We start from the raw sequence: 16,906 nt of genomic DNA, 5'->3' as shown, positions 1-16,906 counted from the left end.
TTTTTTTAAATCATTTCAGTCCGGTTCTGTCTTTGCTTTTCACAGATGGCATTTTGTATGAAAGCAGAATCCCACAATGGCAGTTCAGGTCCTTTTGAAATATGGAAGGGAAGCATCTGTGTGCTCTTCACATAGAGAAGCTCCCAGGAGTGATCTCTGCCAATACTGAGTTAATCAGACCATTGTTACTCAGTCTGTTTGGATTTGGGTCGCAGACAACTGATAGCTATTCAGTATCAGACTGTGATTTTTGGATTTCTATTGACAAATAATACGTGGTTGTGTGACAGGGAATGTGTCTGGCCTCTCCTCTTCCTACATTCAGGGGTTTGTTTAGAGGAGTGTGTTACCATTGGGGTTGTTACTAGACTGCCATCAAAAGCATGATAATTATTAGAGTTACAAGTTCATTGCAGAAGCTGAGCCATTTAAATTCAACACAAGAAATCTCGAATAAATACAAAGCTAGTTGTGTCTATGAGGAATGTGAAGCTATCAGATTGTTTTGAAAGATTGAGTTAAGCTTATAGATATTTAGAATTCTATAACCCCACCCCCCCCAAAGAGCTGTGAATGTTCAGTTACTGAGCACATTGAGGGCCAAGATCAATTGGAGTGTTTCTGAATTGAGTGGCATTATGCTCTTTCAAACTGCCATGTAAAATGGGGTTAACTGGGCAATTTGCCTGGTTAGTGCCCCAGTTACACAGCAATTAGAAAGGTCAACCCCAGAGGAATCTAACTGGGTCCATGACCTACCTCAGAGGTAGTCAGGGAACCCAGTTAAACTTACCTAGGTCACGTGCACAGGCAATTAGTAAACAAAAATGGCCAACCCACTTATTCCGGTGACATCAGTCCAGCATCCGGTTGGCAATTTAATGGGTAGATCCCCCTGCAATTTAAAAGTTGCTTCCAGCATCTTTACCCCAGTAATTGCATGTGGGTCCCAGGAGGGTTACTCAGGTGCTGCAGTTGGTAATAGAGGTTAGATTGTAGATGCTTAATTTTGATGATGAGTTGTTATGGCATGGCACTTAAAGATTTGGTAAATGCTTGCTATCATTTCAAACTGAGGACAACTACCAAGTTGATTAACCTTTTTGAAATACTGATACTCAACTATGAATAATTGAGTACACAAAGCTGGAAGGGAAAACTTGACTTCTTGTGATCAGGTTGTTGAGTTCAGTAGATGCCTCATTTGTTGCAATTTTACAATCCATTTAGAACATTAACTCTTACCATTTGAACAAAAGCATTTGTATCCTTTTCATTTCTGTGCACCAAGACAACAATAATGTGAGTAAATAATTGTTAGTCAGGATATGGAGTGCAATTCAATATGGAGCTAAATGTTTCCATTAATGAATAATGTGAAACAAATAGGTGGGTTTGTTGAAAGAGGATATTAGTTGTAATAATGGTTAATGACTTCCTTCCTAAAATGACAATATTAGTAAGCCTATAAAAATACTGCTGTGGTGATGTACAAGTGCACAATTTATGAATTTGGAAAATGAAGATGCATCATATTTGAATGAACTAATGCCATTTGCTGAGGGTTAACAAGATTTTAAACGAACTCGCAGGAGAAGCAACATTGAGATAACTTTGCAAATGCAAGAAATTTTCACTTTGACATCCATGACATTTGGAAGTGAGAAGGTTTTAGTTTTAAAATAGAGTTAAATACAAACTCTTTTGTATCTTTGGCTTGGCTTCGCGGACGAAGATTTATGGAGGGGGTAAAAGTCCACGTCAGCTGCAGGCTCGTTTGTGGCTGACAAGTCCGATGCGGGACAGGCAGACACGGTTGCAGCGGTTGCAGGGGAAAATTGGTTGGTTGGGGTTGGGTGTTGGGTTTTTCCTCCTTTGCCTTTTGTCAGTGAGGTGGGCTCTGCGGTCTTCTTCAAAGGAGGTTGCTGCCCGCCAAACTGTGAGGCGCCAAGATGCATGGTTTGAGGCGTTATCAGCCCACTGGCGGTGGTCAATGTGGCAGGCACCAAGAGATTTCTTTAGGCAGTCCTTGTACCTTTTCTTTGGTGCACCTCTGTCACGGTGGCCAGTGGAGAGCTCGCCATATAACACGATCTTGGGAAGGCGATGGTCCTCCATTCTGGAGACGTGACCCACCCAGCACAGCTGGATCTTCAGCAGCGTGGACTCGATGCTGTCGACCTCTGCCATCTCGAGTACTTCGACGTTAGGGATGAAAGCGCTCCAATGGATGTTGAGGATGGAGCGGAGACAACGCTGGTGGAAGCGTTCTAGGAGCCGTAGGTGATGCCGGTAGAGGACCCATGATTCGGAGCCGAACAGGAGTGTGGGTGTGACAACGGCTCTGTATACGCTTATCTTTGTGAAGTTTTTCAGTTGGTTGTTTTTCCAGACTCTTTTGTGTAGTCTTCCAAAGGCGCTATTTGCCTTGGCAAGTCTGTTGTCTATCTCATTGTCGATCCTTGCATCTGATGAAATGGTGCAGCCGAGATAGGTAAACTGGTTGACCGTTTTGAGTTTTGTGTGCCCGATGGAGATGTGGGGGTGGCTGGTAGTCATGGTGGGGAGCTGGCTGATGGAGGACCTCAGTTTTCTTCAGGCTGACTTCCAGGCCAAACATTTTGGCAGTTTCCACAAAGCATTTACTGACAACTGTTCATATCAAATTAATTTCTTGATAGGAAAATATATACTGAATAACAGCATACCCAGATTTTGGCCTGTTTTGGTTTGTGAATTGGAAAATATTCAGTACTTCTGTTTTAGTGGCTGCTTCTAGATTCTGATTGGATGATATCTGAATGTCTAAACCAAAAGGATCAAATCTGATACCAGTGAATAAAATTTCCACTTGCATCTTTGCATTTTTTGCTGAAAAATTATATCTATATGTGTATATGCGAATGCTTTTATGTATATACTGTACATAAAATGTTCAGTGTGTATTCTACATCTAAATAGTGGCCTTTTAAGTTAGCAAGATTGACAATTGTCAGTACTTTCACACAGTTTGGGATTGTCAGCACTTCCCTTTGCCTGTCAACAGAGAAGAATTCCTGGTTGAAGTTTATTTGTCACGTTATACCTGGTACAGTTTTGGAAAAGAAGAAATACATCAAGACTTGGGTGTTGCTGTGCACCAGTCATTGAAAGTGGGCATGCAAGTACAGCAGGCAGTAAGGAAAGCAAATGGTATGTTGGCATTCATAGCAAAAGGATTTGAGTAGAGAGGTTCTACTGCAGCTGTACAGGGCCTTGGTGAGACCACACATGGACTATTGTGTGCAGTTTGGTCTCCTTATCTGAGGAAAGACATCCTTGCCATTGAGGGAGTGCAGAGAAGGTTCACTAGATTGATACCAGGGATGGCAGGACTGACACGTGAAGAAAGGCTTATTCTCGCTGGGGATCTTATAGAAACGTAGAAAATTCTTAAGGGATTGGACTGGCTAGATGTAGAAAGGTTGTTCCTGATGTTGAGGGAAACCAGAACCAGGGGACACAGTTTAAGGATAAGGGGAAGTCTTTTAGGACAGAGGTGAGAAATTGTAGGCCAAATGGCATTTCACACCTTTGAGCCTTTGCCCCAATGAGAAGAGGGAGAAGAGAGGGCGTCTGGAGGGTCATGTGTTGTTCAGTCAGTTGACTGCCTATCCAAGGCAGCATGAAATGTTATGGAAGGTAGGGAAGTTTGTCTGATGCTCTGAGAATTCACCAACTTCTGCAGTTTCTTCTGATCTCGAAAAGAGTACCTCCCGTACCACACTGCGATGTAGCTAGCAAATATGCTTTCAACGGTGCACCTGTTCATTAATGCAAATAGTCCTTCAAGGAAATAAACATGTTAATTTATTTTTGAACATTGTTTTATTTTAACGGTTTAAATAGATGATGGCCAAACAGCTTTGCACATTCTTAATCATCAACCCCAACTTAATCATCCAGTGAGATGCATTGGAGACATCATTTCTTTAGTTCATCTTAAGAACTAAAATCACTACAATTTTATTTTGTTTGGAATCATTTAGACCATTTATGTAAGAGCACGTACCGATTTTAACCATAACGTGAATTGCTCCAGGCAGTCCCTCATTGTAGAAATATAAATTCAGGATGAAGTTGCAGTATTTTAATGAGTCTACAGAGAAAATAAAGGTAGATAACAAATAAGAAGTTCAATAATACTGAACTCCTGGTATGACAAAGGAATAAGATATATTGATGATTGTTATGTGGAGGGATCTCTTGTGTCTTTTGAACAACTAAGACATAAATATGGAGTAGCTAATGGGACTTTGGTCTGCTTTCTCCAGCCAAGTTGTTCCTGAGAGAAAGATGGGGGTCAAATTTGGGCCCACCTGGAATTAGTGAAATGGAACAAGTGATATGGCTGGGGAATACACCCAAATTTATAACAAAGATGTACTCTGCTCTCCAGAGTGAAAGCACAAAACCAGGCTTATAGAGATCAAGAGAGAGATGGGAGTCGGACCAAGGTGTTGCAATAGTAGAAAGATGTGGGTCTGATTCATGTTTGGATAATTATTCAATTATAAATGCAAGATGAAATGTCCTACACCAATTCTATTTTGCACCACAGAAGTTGCGTAGATCAAAATCTGAAATATCGGAAATGTGTTTTAGATGTGGGACAGAAACAGGAGCATTTTTACATGCTATGAGGTCGTGTATGAAGGTGAGACCTTTTTGGCAGGATAAAGCTGAAATATTAGCAAGGATAACTGGGGTGGCCTTCGCAGACGACCCAGAGCTTTATCTTTTGGGTAATTTTATTGAAATAAGCAATAAATTAACTATATTCCTTATTTAATTTGGTAAAATAGCCTTGGCAGTGGGTAAGAAATGTATTGCAATTACTTGGAAATCCAACACTCTACATATAACACGATGGATTCCTGAGATGATAGTGAAAAAATACATACAATTTCAAGAACAAATATGATATACTTGTCAAGATATGGCAGCCATATTGGGATCAATTAGAGGCCCAATTAGAACTACAATAAAAGATAGTAAAGCCAATAATAGATGCCTCTATAGTGTAAATACAAATGACTATATAGATTTTTTATGGTCAATATAAGTGTGAGCCTTGAAGGTTTGTGGATTTATATTATGAAAGAGGGGGTGGGTGGGTTATTTTGATTTTTGTTTTTTGTAAGAAATATATATATATATATATATATACACACACACATGCACACATTGATATTGAAGAGTTTACTATGTATTTATGAAAAAAAAACAAATTAAATATTAAAAAAAACTAAAATGTTGGAAAATGGAGATGTGCTGACAATACATACTATTTTGTTTGAATTCTTCCAGCCTACTCACAACTGGAAAACCATATCACACCACCAAATTATTTAGGGAGTACGGAGTACAAACAGTCTCTTCCACCATCATCTCCAGGCAGGTACTCCCCAATCACTAAAGTCGTGGGTGATGATGAAATGACCAGGTAAGATTTCATGCAGTTACAATCTTCTTACATCTGTAAAACACAAAATCCATCAATGAAACCTTGCTGATTGTTTTTTTTTGGTGGGGTGGGGGTAAAGAGATTTCTCCTTTCCAAAATGCAGTACCATCCCTTCATTTTCTGGTGAATCATAATTTATGAGAGTTCCAGGTTTTCAAGAAGAATTATAACACAGTGCTGCAGTCATTTTTGTAAGCACGTGTTCATTTTCAATTTTTTGTCAAAACAGATGATTGTTTTGGACATCAGAAATTTTCTCCTTTTGGAGAGATTTTGCACACAGAGCTGTCAACACACAATAGGTGAACAATAGACTCTCTATCTTAAAGTATACCTACCTGTCCTAATGCCTGATTGATGTCTCCTGGCTCCTGCAAGCTAATTTTTTTAAACACTGATCTATTGGTAACTAACTCCTATTGGTGTGTAACAGATGTTTCAGATACCTAGTTTATTTGACGGCTGGGAAATTGACTCATTCTTTCTGCATTCACGGTGACTACACTTCCACAGTTTAATCAGCAATGCTCTCAAAAACTATCTGGTGAATGGCGTGTATATCTTCATTCCCAAATGCCACATTTTGTCCTGTTCTCGTGCTCATGATGGCTGATACAGCATCCTTTTCTGTTTGCGAGCAAATGTTCCTTTTTAGCCCAGTCGAATGTTAAAGATTTATTAGTCACCCAAGAGCATCTGTACCATCTCTGAAGTAGATTAAATTTTAAATTTTAACATACAGCAAAGTAACGGCCCCTTCTGGCCTCTGACGACGTGCCGGCCAATTACCAATTAAATGGTGGGAGGAAACTTGAGCACCCAATGTCGTGCAGACACAGGGAGAACTCCTTACAGACAGCACTAGATTCGTATCCAGGTCACTGGCACTGTAATAGCACTTACTAACCGTACCATAGCTTCCTACCATTCCAGATTTTTCAGGGTATTAATGTCAGTGTTAAAATCCTTTGTGTGACACTGCATTCATTCTCTTCTTGGCATAAGAAAGTATATTTTGTATGATTTTTGTTTTTGAATTTATGCTTTTTTCAATTGGTCTCTAAACTTAAATCCAACTGGTCGTATTAGTTGACTTCACAATTCCTTCTATATTTTAAAGATTATAATTGATCTGAAGATTGTGTTATTTTTCAAACCAGTGTAATTACTGTATATAGAAGCTGTTTGAACTTTATTCCTGATACTTTCCTGGTCCACAAGAAGTTCATGGTATATATTTTTGTCTTCACTGAGTCGTAATCTGGAGTGTTACATTGCCAACCCTTAGTCTGTCTTATTTTCATTTCATTGATTTTGGTTGAATATCGACTGAGTGATGTAGTGATTGTGTGATCTTTCCTGTTAGTTAATAAACAGGCAGTGAAAACATATCTGCCCCATCATAGAGACTGAGTTGAAGTTCAATAAACTATGAACATAAACCAATAATCAATGAACCAAAGACTCTGCCTTACTTTTTGTGCAGAACTATTTTCATTTTTTTTATTTATAGTGATGTTGTAAGATGGTTATGATATGAATATTTGCATTATGATACTGCCGCAAGACACCAAATTTCATGACTTGTTCATGACAATAAATCCTGATTCTGAAAAATTGGTTAATATGACCTTTATGACACAATATTTGTAATTGAAGCAAAACTTCTTGAATTGCATCACACAATAATTGCTAATTACCATCAGATCCCAGATCAACAATAAAATTTATTTTGTTTTAATATATGTCCTTTCATTTATTTGAGGTTGCCATAAACCTTCCGGGTTACCAAATATCTTATTGAAACCATCACCCATAGTTAATACTGTCACTTCAAATTTGAGATACAAAATAAACATCCCTCACAAATCACTTTGTTTTGTTTTCAACTTAACCTATATCTACTCTGCATGGATCAGAAGCAATCTAATAAAGAAAGTTTCATTTCACAGCTGGTGAAATGTTGTGATCTGGCCTCTGGAAGCATCTAATAAACAAGACCACTTGAAGAGTATTTTGTTATTCCCAACATAATTTTTTTAACACTAATTTCAGAGATTCTTGAAATGGCTAGCTCTCAGACCACATACCTTGTCATTTTGCTGATCTTCTGTTATCTGTTCTTGTCTAATTAGTCCTCTTGAAAGTCGTAGAAGTTATTTGTAGCTGTACTCGAGCAGGTGTCAGAACAAAACTAAATCTCAATAATCCTGTGAAAAGCAATTGAAAATTCATTCTGCAATGTTCGCTTATCGAGTTTGCCTTTTCACGCAAGTATTAATGAATAAAATTAATAATTAATAAATAAAATCAGCTCAGATTTTGTATTGACAGCAGTGGACCTTTAAAATTGATTAAATGGTTAACCATGACAATATAAAGCATCCTTGCTTCCTCTTGGAATTCCCTGTGATTTCTCATTATTTTTGTTGTCTAAAAAAACTCTGTTTAGCATGTTTTACACCACTTCTATTTAAGATCTCTAACGATAAATAAACAGCCAAAAATTCATTCCTTTGTAGAATCGTTAAATCTTCTTTTGCAATTCTTGCTTGGTTTATTCTGTGCTCCCACGATAGAATGGGGGAGGGTGTACCAAACATCCTCAACTTTTGAAATACTCATTTCACTATACGGTATTTTTTTAAATTTCCTGCCATGCACAAACTGAAAGGAATGTTTCAGGCATCCATTCATTAAAATCAATTGCTGTCATCAAAATGTACTATGTTGAAGCATATTGAGGGCAGATCTCCATCCTTAAGTAAAATATTAACTGCTCAATAACTTGGGTAGTTTGGGTATTTGTTTAAGAAGAGCTAGTTGACATTGATTTCCAAAATGAGCTGCTGGTCTTCATATTTCTCATTCAATTAATCACAAAACTAAGGTTGGTCACATTTGTTGCAAGATTTTATTTTGTTGCATTCCATCGAGGCTGCTCTCTGCAGATGGTGTCATTTTTTAAAATTGGTGTGCAGTGTATATTCAATTGATTAATTTCCCGGGATCAAGCAGGTCCTCTGAGAAATTAATAAGCAGATTAGACCTCTTCTTTCAAATGAGATTTTGAAGCATATTAAATGTTGAAATATTGTGAGTTTAGGGTATGCAAAAAGAGTTTCATAGTTGATACTGAGAGATGTTTCCTTTGATGTGGGAACATAGACCTGCGAGATTTCAAAACTTTTGAAAGGTACTCACCTAATTGTATGCACATCTGCTGCCTCATCAAGTTGGGGTGGACACGGTTGCTCATGCAGGAATCTGGGACATTTAAGGTTGGATTGTACATGTGGCTCAGTTGGAATATTGTTTGATTTTTCTGTGAGTCAGTTGTCTCAATTGAAGTACCAACCAACAGATGTTCAAGATTACTTTACAAAATTGACTGGCCTGTTCAGAATTGTTGTTTCTGAAATCAGTAGCTACTTAAATGCTGGATATCATGTTGTCTTCTTATTTAGTCCTAAATTGATTGCAACAAATTGATTTAATTGTTTCAAAGAACCATGAAGAAGCATCTCTGAATGTCTGAATATAAACTTAACGAGATAGGATGACAGAGTCCTTAAATACATTGATAACTGTCGAGTTTTGCATTGATTTAATTTCATAATTTATTGTTGATAATTAATTGCTTTTTAGTCCAAGTTTTCAAATAATTGAATTTAAATTTTCCTTCTGCTGTATAATTTGAACTTGTTAGAAAACCATGAATTGAATTTGCTGGATTTTTAGCTATAGAATCATACAGCATGGAATAAACCCTTTAACTCAGTTTTCAAACTTACTCTTTCCATTCACATTCCACCTTAAAGTATTCCCTATGCCATACGTGCTCTGTTAATAGTAAGGGATTACTTAAGGTGGTATGTAAACAGAAAGAAAAAGTTTGAAAAGCACAGTTTTAATCGTACCTAATTGACTCGTTATGTGCACCGTTTCATAACTCATAACTCCAAAGGAAATGGGCCAATGACTTTTTCTCAAGCAGACTACTTCAGTAACAGTTGAGTCACAGTGGTTCTCAACCTTTCTCCCTACCCCCCCCCCCCCACGCTCATACCACCTTAAGTAATCCCTTGCTAATTACAGAACATCTGTGGCATAGGGATTACTTAAGGTGGTATGTGAGTGGAAGGAAAATGTTTGAAAACCATTAACTCGTCCATGCTGACCAAGTTGGCATTCGGGTCTAGTCCCATTTGCCAGCATTTGGCCTGCATCATTCAAATCCTTTCCTATCCATGTATCCATCAAATGTCTGCAAAAAAATTCAAATTTGTACCCATTTTATAGCTTCCTCTAGCAGCTTGTCCAGATGCAGGCCACCCTTTGAATAGAAAAAGTTGACTCTTGGATCCCTCTTAAACCTCTTCCTTCTCATCTTGAACCTATAGCATCCAGATCTGAAATCGTTGACTCTGGCAATCAGACCAAGAACATTGAATTCATCCATACCCTTCATGATTTATATTGCTCTGTCAGGTCACTTCACACCTTCCCACTCTCCAGTTAAGAAAGGCTATCTGACTTCTCCCTATAACTCAATGAGCTTATATTAACAATTGACTCCTTGAAAAAAGCCAAATTACTACACTAGCCCAAATAATTATTCTCCATCTTGGCCTTTATTTGTTTAAAAAAATGCAATTGCTCTTGTTTCTGAAAACAAAGTAGGAAAAAAAACCAAAGAAGTGGAACTGTGCATTTAATAGAAATGTATTGAAGCCACATGAACGGACAAGAACCTGGAAGTCGAAATATATACTGGGGCCAGTCCTGCAGAGACATGTTGGCAGTTCTGAGCAGAACTGCTGGAATTTCTCCAAATGCTGATAAGCAGGACTCCAATGAGCAAGTGAAGTCTCAAACGTGCTGGCTGGTCTTCCAGTCTGCATCCTGATGTTGGATTCTTTAAGCAGTCCAGCACCAGAGGGCAGACTTGCAACATCAGATCCACACACAACTCGAGGAGTCTGCTCACTGAAGCAGGAATTATAGATATAGCTGTTTTCAGAAGTTGAATGAAGAGGAATAGCTGTCCAAGAGCAAGGTAAGCATTGAGAAACTTGTAATTGAGCTCAATACTTTTAATTCTTTAAAGGTTTAGGTGCTTTACTTTTAGGTGTTTAGTTTTAAACAGATTTAGAGTTGTTTAGATATTTCTCTATGAGCCATTGAGTGGCAGGTTCTGGGAAGTTTACAGCCAGCTAAACCAGGGCAAACTGGTTGCCAAAGTTTTCTGCAGCTGTTTCATGTCTTGTATTCTAGTTCTACCATGTAATGATGTTCTGTCATGCAAGGCACTGCATTGACCTTGAGTTTCAGGCTAGCTAGGGAGATGAGAAATGAGAAGAATCTGATAACGTAAGTTTGTTTCAAAAGAAAAATCTATATAAAACCTCATGCATTTCTTTCAGCTGTATTGCCTGTTTCTCCAGAGGCCCACAGCTAGATCGAAAACCTGTGTTGAAGAGTGCATGCAGGAGGATGCTAGATCACAGTTGCAAAGTTTTCAAATACTGGAATTGCTCTGACTGGAATGAATGGAGTTGTTGAAATTATGATGTAAGCAATGTCTTTGCCAAGTGGGTTATCAGAGTTTGGAATGTTTTGTGAAAGATTGTGGCAGAAACCATAGCAAACATGGAGTATTGATTGGAAATGGAGCACAGAACAAAGCCGTGGGGATCTAGTGTCAGAGTGCTCCGGCAGAAAGCTGACCTTGATGTTATGCAGTCTCCAATGCAGTAATCTGTAACTTTGTCTGGTAAAGAAAACTGGGGAATTATATTTAACTAAATTATCTTATCAGATCTACCCATCATCCTAACATATATTATAAGTAATATTTAAATTCTCCATTCCACAAGAGAAGTATTTGTGTGGAGGTATAAATTGAGCAACAAGACATGTCAGAAATTCAATTGTGTTCTTCAACACAATAGTGTAATCCAAAGGGATGAAGCAAAAGATTATTTTATAAATTCAGTAATTACATTTTAGCTATTTTGAATGTTACCTGCAATCAAAATAAAATTTCAAAAACCTGTTCAATCAGTCTTTGCAAAAGCTCATTCTGGTATTCTAATATAGTAATAGCTGTTAACCTTTACAGGAATCTAATACTTTCTTTTTGATTTATATTTTAACACACTTGAATGTGATTGGAAGAATTCACAGTAATGGTTCATTAAAAAAAGTTAACATTTTAACAGCAGCAGGTAAAAATACTTTGAATTTTAAAATAAATGTCGTATGAAAATTAGTTCTCTGCCGGACCATCATCTTAATTGAAATAATAATCCAGGAAATCAGTAGATGGTTATGGGATGAGTAATTGCACCTGTATTTTTGCAGTACCTTGTTTTTTGTACAAAGATAAGTAATCAGGAAAGATGAGTTTTACAAAGATAGAGATCAAGAGTCCTGTCACCTTTTGGGAGAGACAATTCATGATTTACCCCAAATTTTATTGGTAATGCTGGTTCTTGGTGATAGCATGGGTAAAAAACAAAATTGCACAGAATATCGGTTCTACCCTTAGGCCATGTGGATATAAAGCTATTTGCATTTTTATAGTTTAGTTGCTTTGATACCAAATTAAACCTGACTCCAGGTGATAAAAGCTGACTCCAGGTGATAGTTCTTGTTTGAAATCACAACATTTGATGTTTTTTAAAAATCTGCATTTAATGTGAATAAAGGGTTTAAAATGTAATGTAACTTGGATGGAGCCTTAATTTGAAAAGCAGCTAGATACATCTTTTCAAGTTGCCAAGCACCTCATAAAGTTGTATGATGAGCAGGGCTTGTTGAGAAAAAAAACACCAATTATCGATCCACGGAGATATAGATTAGAAGTGGCCATATTCACATCAGATTTGATTTGCTGATCTCTGTGACACTCTCTACAATTCAGCCTGAAGGTCACTTACTTGGGTTTATTAACATTCTGGATGCATACTTTATTAATACTCTTTCATAGTTTTAATGTGATAATTCGCCGTGGCATGTAATTGCTTTCCAGCAAAGCTTCATGGATACACTTTCAGTCTGTTGTCCTAAACAGGAACATGAATGTGCAATCATTGCCTCTCCACTGTCAACTATTTAGACTTTTAATTAAACCAGCAACAATATTTGAATAGTTTTTTTTTCTGGTCTTATGAAGAGGCTTTGACTTGAAACATAACCCTATTTCTCTTTTCACAGATGCTGCGTGATCTGCTGAAAATTTACAGCATTTTCTATTTTTATTTCAGGTTCCAGTATGTTTTTCATTTTTCACTTGAATTTACTTGACAACCACTCTCAGCTACATTCCAAGAGAAAAAAATCTAACCCAGCCATTCTCCCTCTTTTCAGTTTGGCAATGGCACACTTAGGATTCTGCAAAAGATTTAGGGGCCCCCTTCACTGTAAAGTTTTGGTTTCTTCCCTACTTGTCTGCTATTGACCACAGTCATTCAGGTGCCTTGCCATTTGGCGTGCGCGATCATGTCTCTCCATCCATCATGATTTCTGACCCTCAGAATTATTGCCTTCTCTGTTCTCCTTGAAGTCTTCATCTTTGTTTTGAGACCAGAGTTGATGTTGGATTCATGATTATACAAGGGAAAAATACTGAAGTGGTTTCCTGTTGCCTCCTTCAGTTGCAGTGTCCATACTGGATGGGTAACCCTGGCCATTGATCAGCAGATTCATCTGCCCAGGTTTGTAATTTTACAACAATAAATTCCAATTTGTAGAATCTGCAATCCATGGCTTCACATGAAGCTAAACATGTCCTACACCTTGCCCAGGGTGACCTGTAGGCTACCGGACGGAAGGAGCGCATTACACCTCCTTTTTCTGAGCAATTGCGTGGCACCAACACTGTAATTGACTACATAATTTTTAAAAAAATATTTATGTTACATGAGGTGAAAAGAGAACAAGGCTTTTACTAAATGTGTTGTGGCCTCCGGTGGGGGGAGGGGGGGGTGAAAGGGGGTCATAAGGCCCCTACTGAGAATGGCTGATCTAACCTGAATGCTCTATAATATATGCAGATGCCTCTGTTATTTTCAAATGATCTTTAATGTACATTTTTCATGGTGAACTTAATGCCCAACAGATATAGTAAAACAGAGCAGAAATAAATAAGTACTCGTCCTTGATGCCAGATTAATTGAAGAATGTTTAGAGGGAAAGGATAAATATAGGAGAACACAAGAAAAGTGTGTCAATTTCCACAAAATGAAATCCAAACCATTCTATTGGCACGTGATCAGAAAAGAGTGGCGAACAGAGACCAAAAAGGATGTTTATTTGTGAAGCAGAGAGTATGACTGAAATGTAAGATTAATATTTTACATGAATCATCAGGGAAGAAGGTATTGCTTGAAACACAGCAAAGAAAGATGTTGGATGATCTAAAATTGATAAGGGGCTACAAAAAAGATTATCTGACTTAAATAGATGGGCTGCATCTTCAGTTGTTTAGAGATGTGTGGGAGGGAATTGAAAAGGCTATGCTCTAATTTTTGAAACATTGCTTGAATGGCTTCTGGAGCAAACCAATTCGATGCAATTCAAACAGGCAACTGAGAGCTATTGGTTAATAACATCAAGGACATTTTCCATCTCTTGAATAATTGAAAGAAGAGCAATTGGGAGATCATTAAGCAGACCAGATCTGTCCTACTTTTTGTGAATAGGACACATTTGGGCAAATTTCCCCATTGCTAAGTAAATGTAAGTTTTAACTATTGTGGAACAACTTAGCAAGAGACTGTGCCTGTTCTGGAGTTGGAATGTTGCACAGCCTCATAATTCTTGCTGCTCTTTCAGTCATTTATTGATTACACACAGAGTGAATTGAATTAGCTGGAGACTGGCCTTTATGATCATTAGATTCTCAGGAGGAAGCTGAAAGGCATCATCTGTTTGGCTCTTTTGAATAAACATGATCTTGTTTCTTGTGCAAGTATGTTTCCCCTTCCATCTTCAGGAAAGGAATATTGTTAGTTGTTGCATTTCTCACCATTTCATAATTGAACATGGCATTACTCAGAGTTCTAATCTGATACATTCTGAGATTTATTTCAGATTCAGATTTCCATTTTATTGTCAGAGTACCTACGTGACATCATATACGACCCTGAGATTCCTTTTCCTGTGGGACAGACAGAATTACTACTTACTGGTACTGCAAAAAATGTAAACAAACGCAATGCAGAGAGAAAAAAGAAATAAAGTGAGTCCTTAAACGAGTCCCTGATTGAGTTTGGTGTTGAGGAGTCTGATGGTGGAGGGGGAGCAGCTGTTCCTGAACTTGGCGGTGGGAGTCTTGTGGCACCTGTACCTCTTTCCTAAAAGTTGCAGTGGAAACAGTTTGGGCTGGGAGTTCCCTGGAAAAAGTAGAAGTGCTAAAATGCTCTCTTCATGATGCTATTAGTGTGTTTGATCCAGGAAAGATCCTCCCAGGTCGTGACTCCCAGGAATTGAAATTTTGTCACCTCTCTACCTCTGATTCCCCCAGTGGTCACTGGATTGTACACTTTTGACTTTCCTTTCCTGAAGTCAACAATCAGCTTCTTGGTTTTGGTGACAATGAGTGCAAGGTTGTTGTTGGTGGACCATTCAAGCTCCCTCCTTTATGCTGACTCATCGCCCCTTTTTATACAACCCACTACTGTTGTATTGTCAATGAATTTATAAATAGTACTGTCTTACCAAGCCACACAGTCGTAGGTGTGAAGCAAGTAGAGCAGGGGGGCTAAAGACACAACCCTTTGGTGCTGTGGCAGCTTAGTCCATTTGAATGCTATTTTTGAAATTTGTTTGAGTGTGAAGAGGTCTGAAATGGGTCTAGCTTTGAGGGGTCCAAATGGGACGGGACAGTCACGTCTGGAAAATGGAACAAGCTGGATTTCTCTGACAGAGCAAGTACAGATTAAATGCCTTCCACCTTCACTGCAGCTGTCAGTTATCATTGGGAGTTCAAGATCTGGGCTGTATCCAAGAGCAGATCAGACACCAAACCACACTTAACCATATAACCATTTACGGAGCGGAAACAGGCCATGTTGGCCTTTCGAGTCCGCACCGGTTCACTGATTTTGTGCACCTTCTAATGGTCCCGTTCTTCTTCTTCCAGAAACTGTAAACTAAAAATCCTCAGTTAATTCCATCACAGCAGGTTTATTTAACTGATTCAGGTCAAACAGAGCAGGTGCAAATAAACTTCTCACTGTAAAATGCCATAGACATTTTGATGGGCCATTATCTCTCATGAAGATTCTAGTAGACTTTAAAATACAGTACAACCTGGCCAGGAATCCTGGGCAAGCATAGTGTCAGCAAGTGCAACGACAATGGGCTCCTCCTGTTGGAGCTCTGCGCAGAACAGCGGCTTGTCATTACAAACACCCTTTTTCAGCAGAGGGACAGCCTGAAGACTACCTAGATGCATCCCCGATCCAAACACTGGCACCTCCTGGACTACGTCCTGGTGCAAGAAAGAGACAAACGAAATGTGCTCCACACCAGGGTCATGCCCAGCGTGGAATGCCACACTGACCACCGGCTGGTTCGCTGCAAGCTCAACCTTCACTTCAAGCCAAAGCCCAGGAACAGTAAAGCCCCCAGAAAGAGGTTCAATGTTGGAAACCTGCAGTCAAATGAAGTGAGAGGAAACTTCCAGGCAAACCTCAAAGCAAAGCTCGAGGATGCAATCCACCTCACGGACTCGTCCCCTGAAACCCTCTGGGATCAGCTGAAGACTACCATACTGCAATCCACTGAAGAGGTACTGGGCTTCTCCTCCAGGAAAAACAAGGACTGGTTCGACGAAAACAACCAGGAAATCCAGGAGCTGCTGGCAAAGAAGCGAGCTGCCCACCAGGCTCACCTTGCAAAGCCGTCCTGGCCAGAGAAGAAACGAGCCTTCCGTTGCGCATGTAGCCATCTTCAGCGCAAACTCCGGGAGATCCAAAATGAGTGGTGGACTAGCCTCGCCAAACGAACCCAGCTCAGCTGACATTGGCGACTTCAGGGGTTTTTACGAGGCTCTAAAGGCTGTGTACGGCCCCTCACCCCAAGTCCAAAGCCTGCTGCGCAGCTCAGACGGCAAAGTCCTCCTCAGCGACAAGATCTCCATCCTGAACCGATGGTCAGAACACTTCCAATCTCTTTTCAGTGCCAACGCTCAGTCCAAGAATCCGCTCTGCTCCAGCTCCCTCAACAGCCCTTAAGGCTAGAGCGGATGAGGTCCTCACCCGGGAAGAGACATATAAGGCAACTGAACAACTGAAAAATGGCAAAGCAGCAGAGGTCTGGAAGGCTGGCGGCAAAACTCTGCATGCCAAACTGCATGAGTTTTTCAAGCTCTGCTGGGACCAAGGAAAG

General features: G+C 39.2%; 1 protein-coding gene across 7 annotated transcripts in view; it reads left to right on the top strand.

The window, feature by feature from the left end:
- The window catches only part of LOC138742607 (disks large homolog 1), a 215,464-nt gene that overhangs the window by 125,070 nt on the left and 73,488 nt on the right, over positions 1-16,906 (top strand). For 5 of the 7 annotated variants that reach the window (XM_069897250.1, XM_069897251.1, XM_069897249.1 and 2 more), the window contains 2 exons: positions 5,350-5,485; positions 13,168-13,227. In XM_069897250.1, coding sequence (XP_069753351.1) covers positions 5,350-5,485; positions 13,168-13,227 — 196 coding nt within the window. The remainder of the gene's footprint in view (positions 1-5,349; positions 5,486-13,167; positions 13,228-16,906) is intronic. The other 2 variants (XM_069897254.1, XM_069897252.1) reach the window with 1 other exon arrangement.

The sequence above is a fragment of the Narcine bancroftii genome, chromosome 9, assembly GCF_036971445.1.
Source record: "Narcine bancroftii isolate sNarBan1 chromosome 9, sNarBan1.hap1, whole genome shotgun sequence".
Taxonomy (NCBI): Eukaryota; Metazoa; Chordata; class Chondrichthyes; order Torpediniformes; family Narcinidae; genus Narcine; species Narcine bancroftii.
The sequence above is the reverse complement of the archived record's forward strand: the minus strand, read 5'-3'. Positions and strand labels throughout refer to the sequence as shown.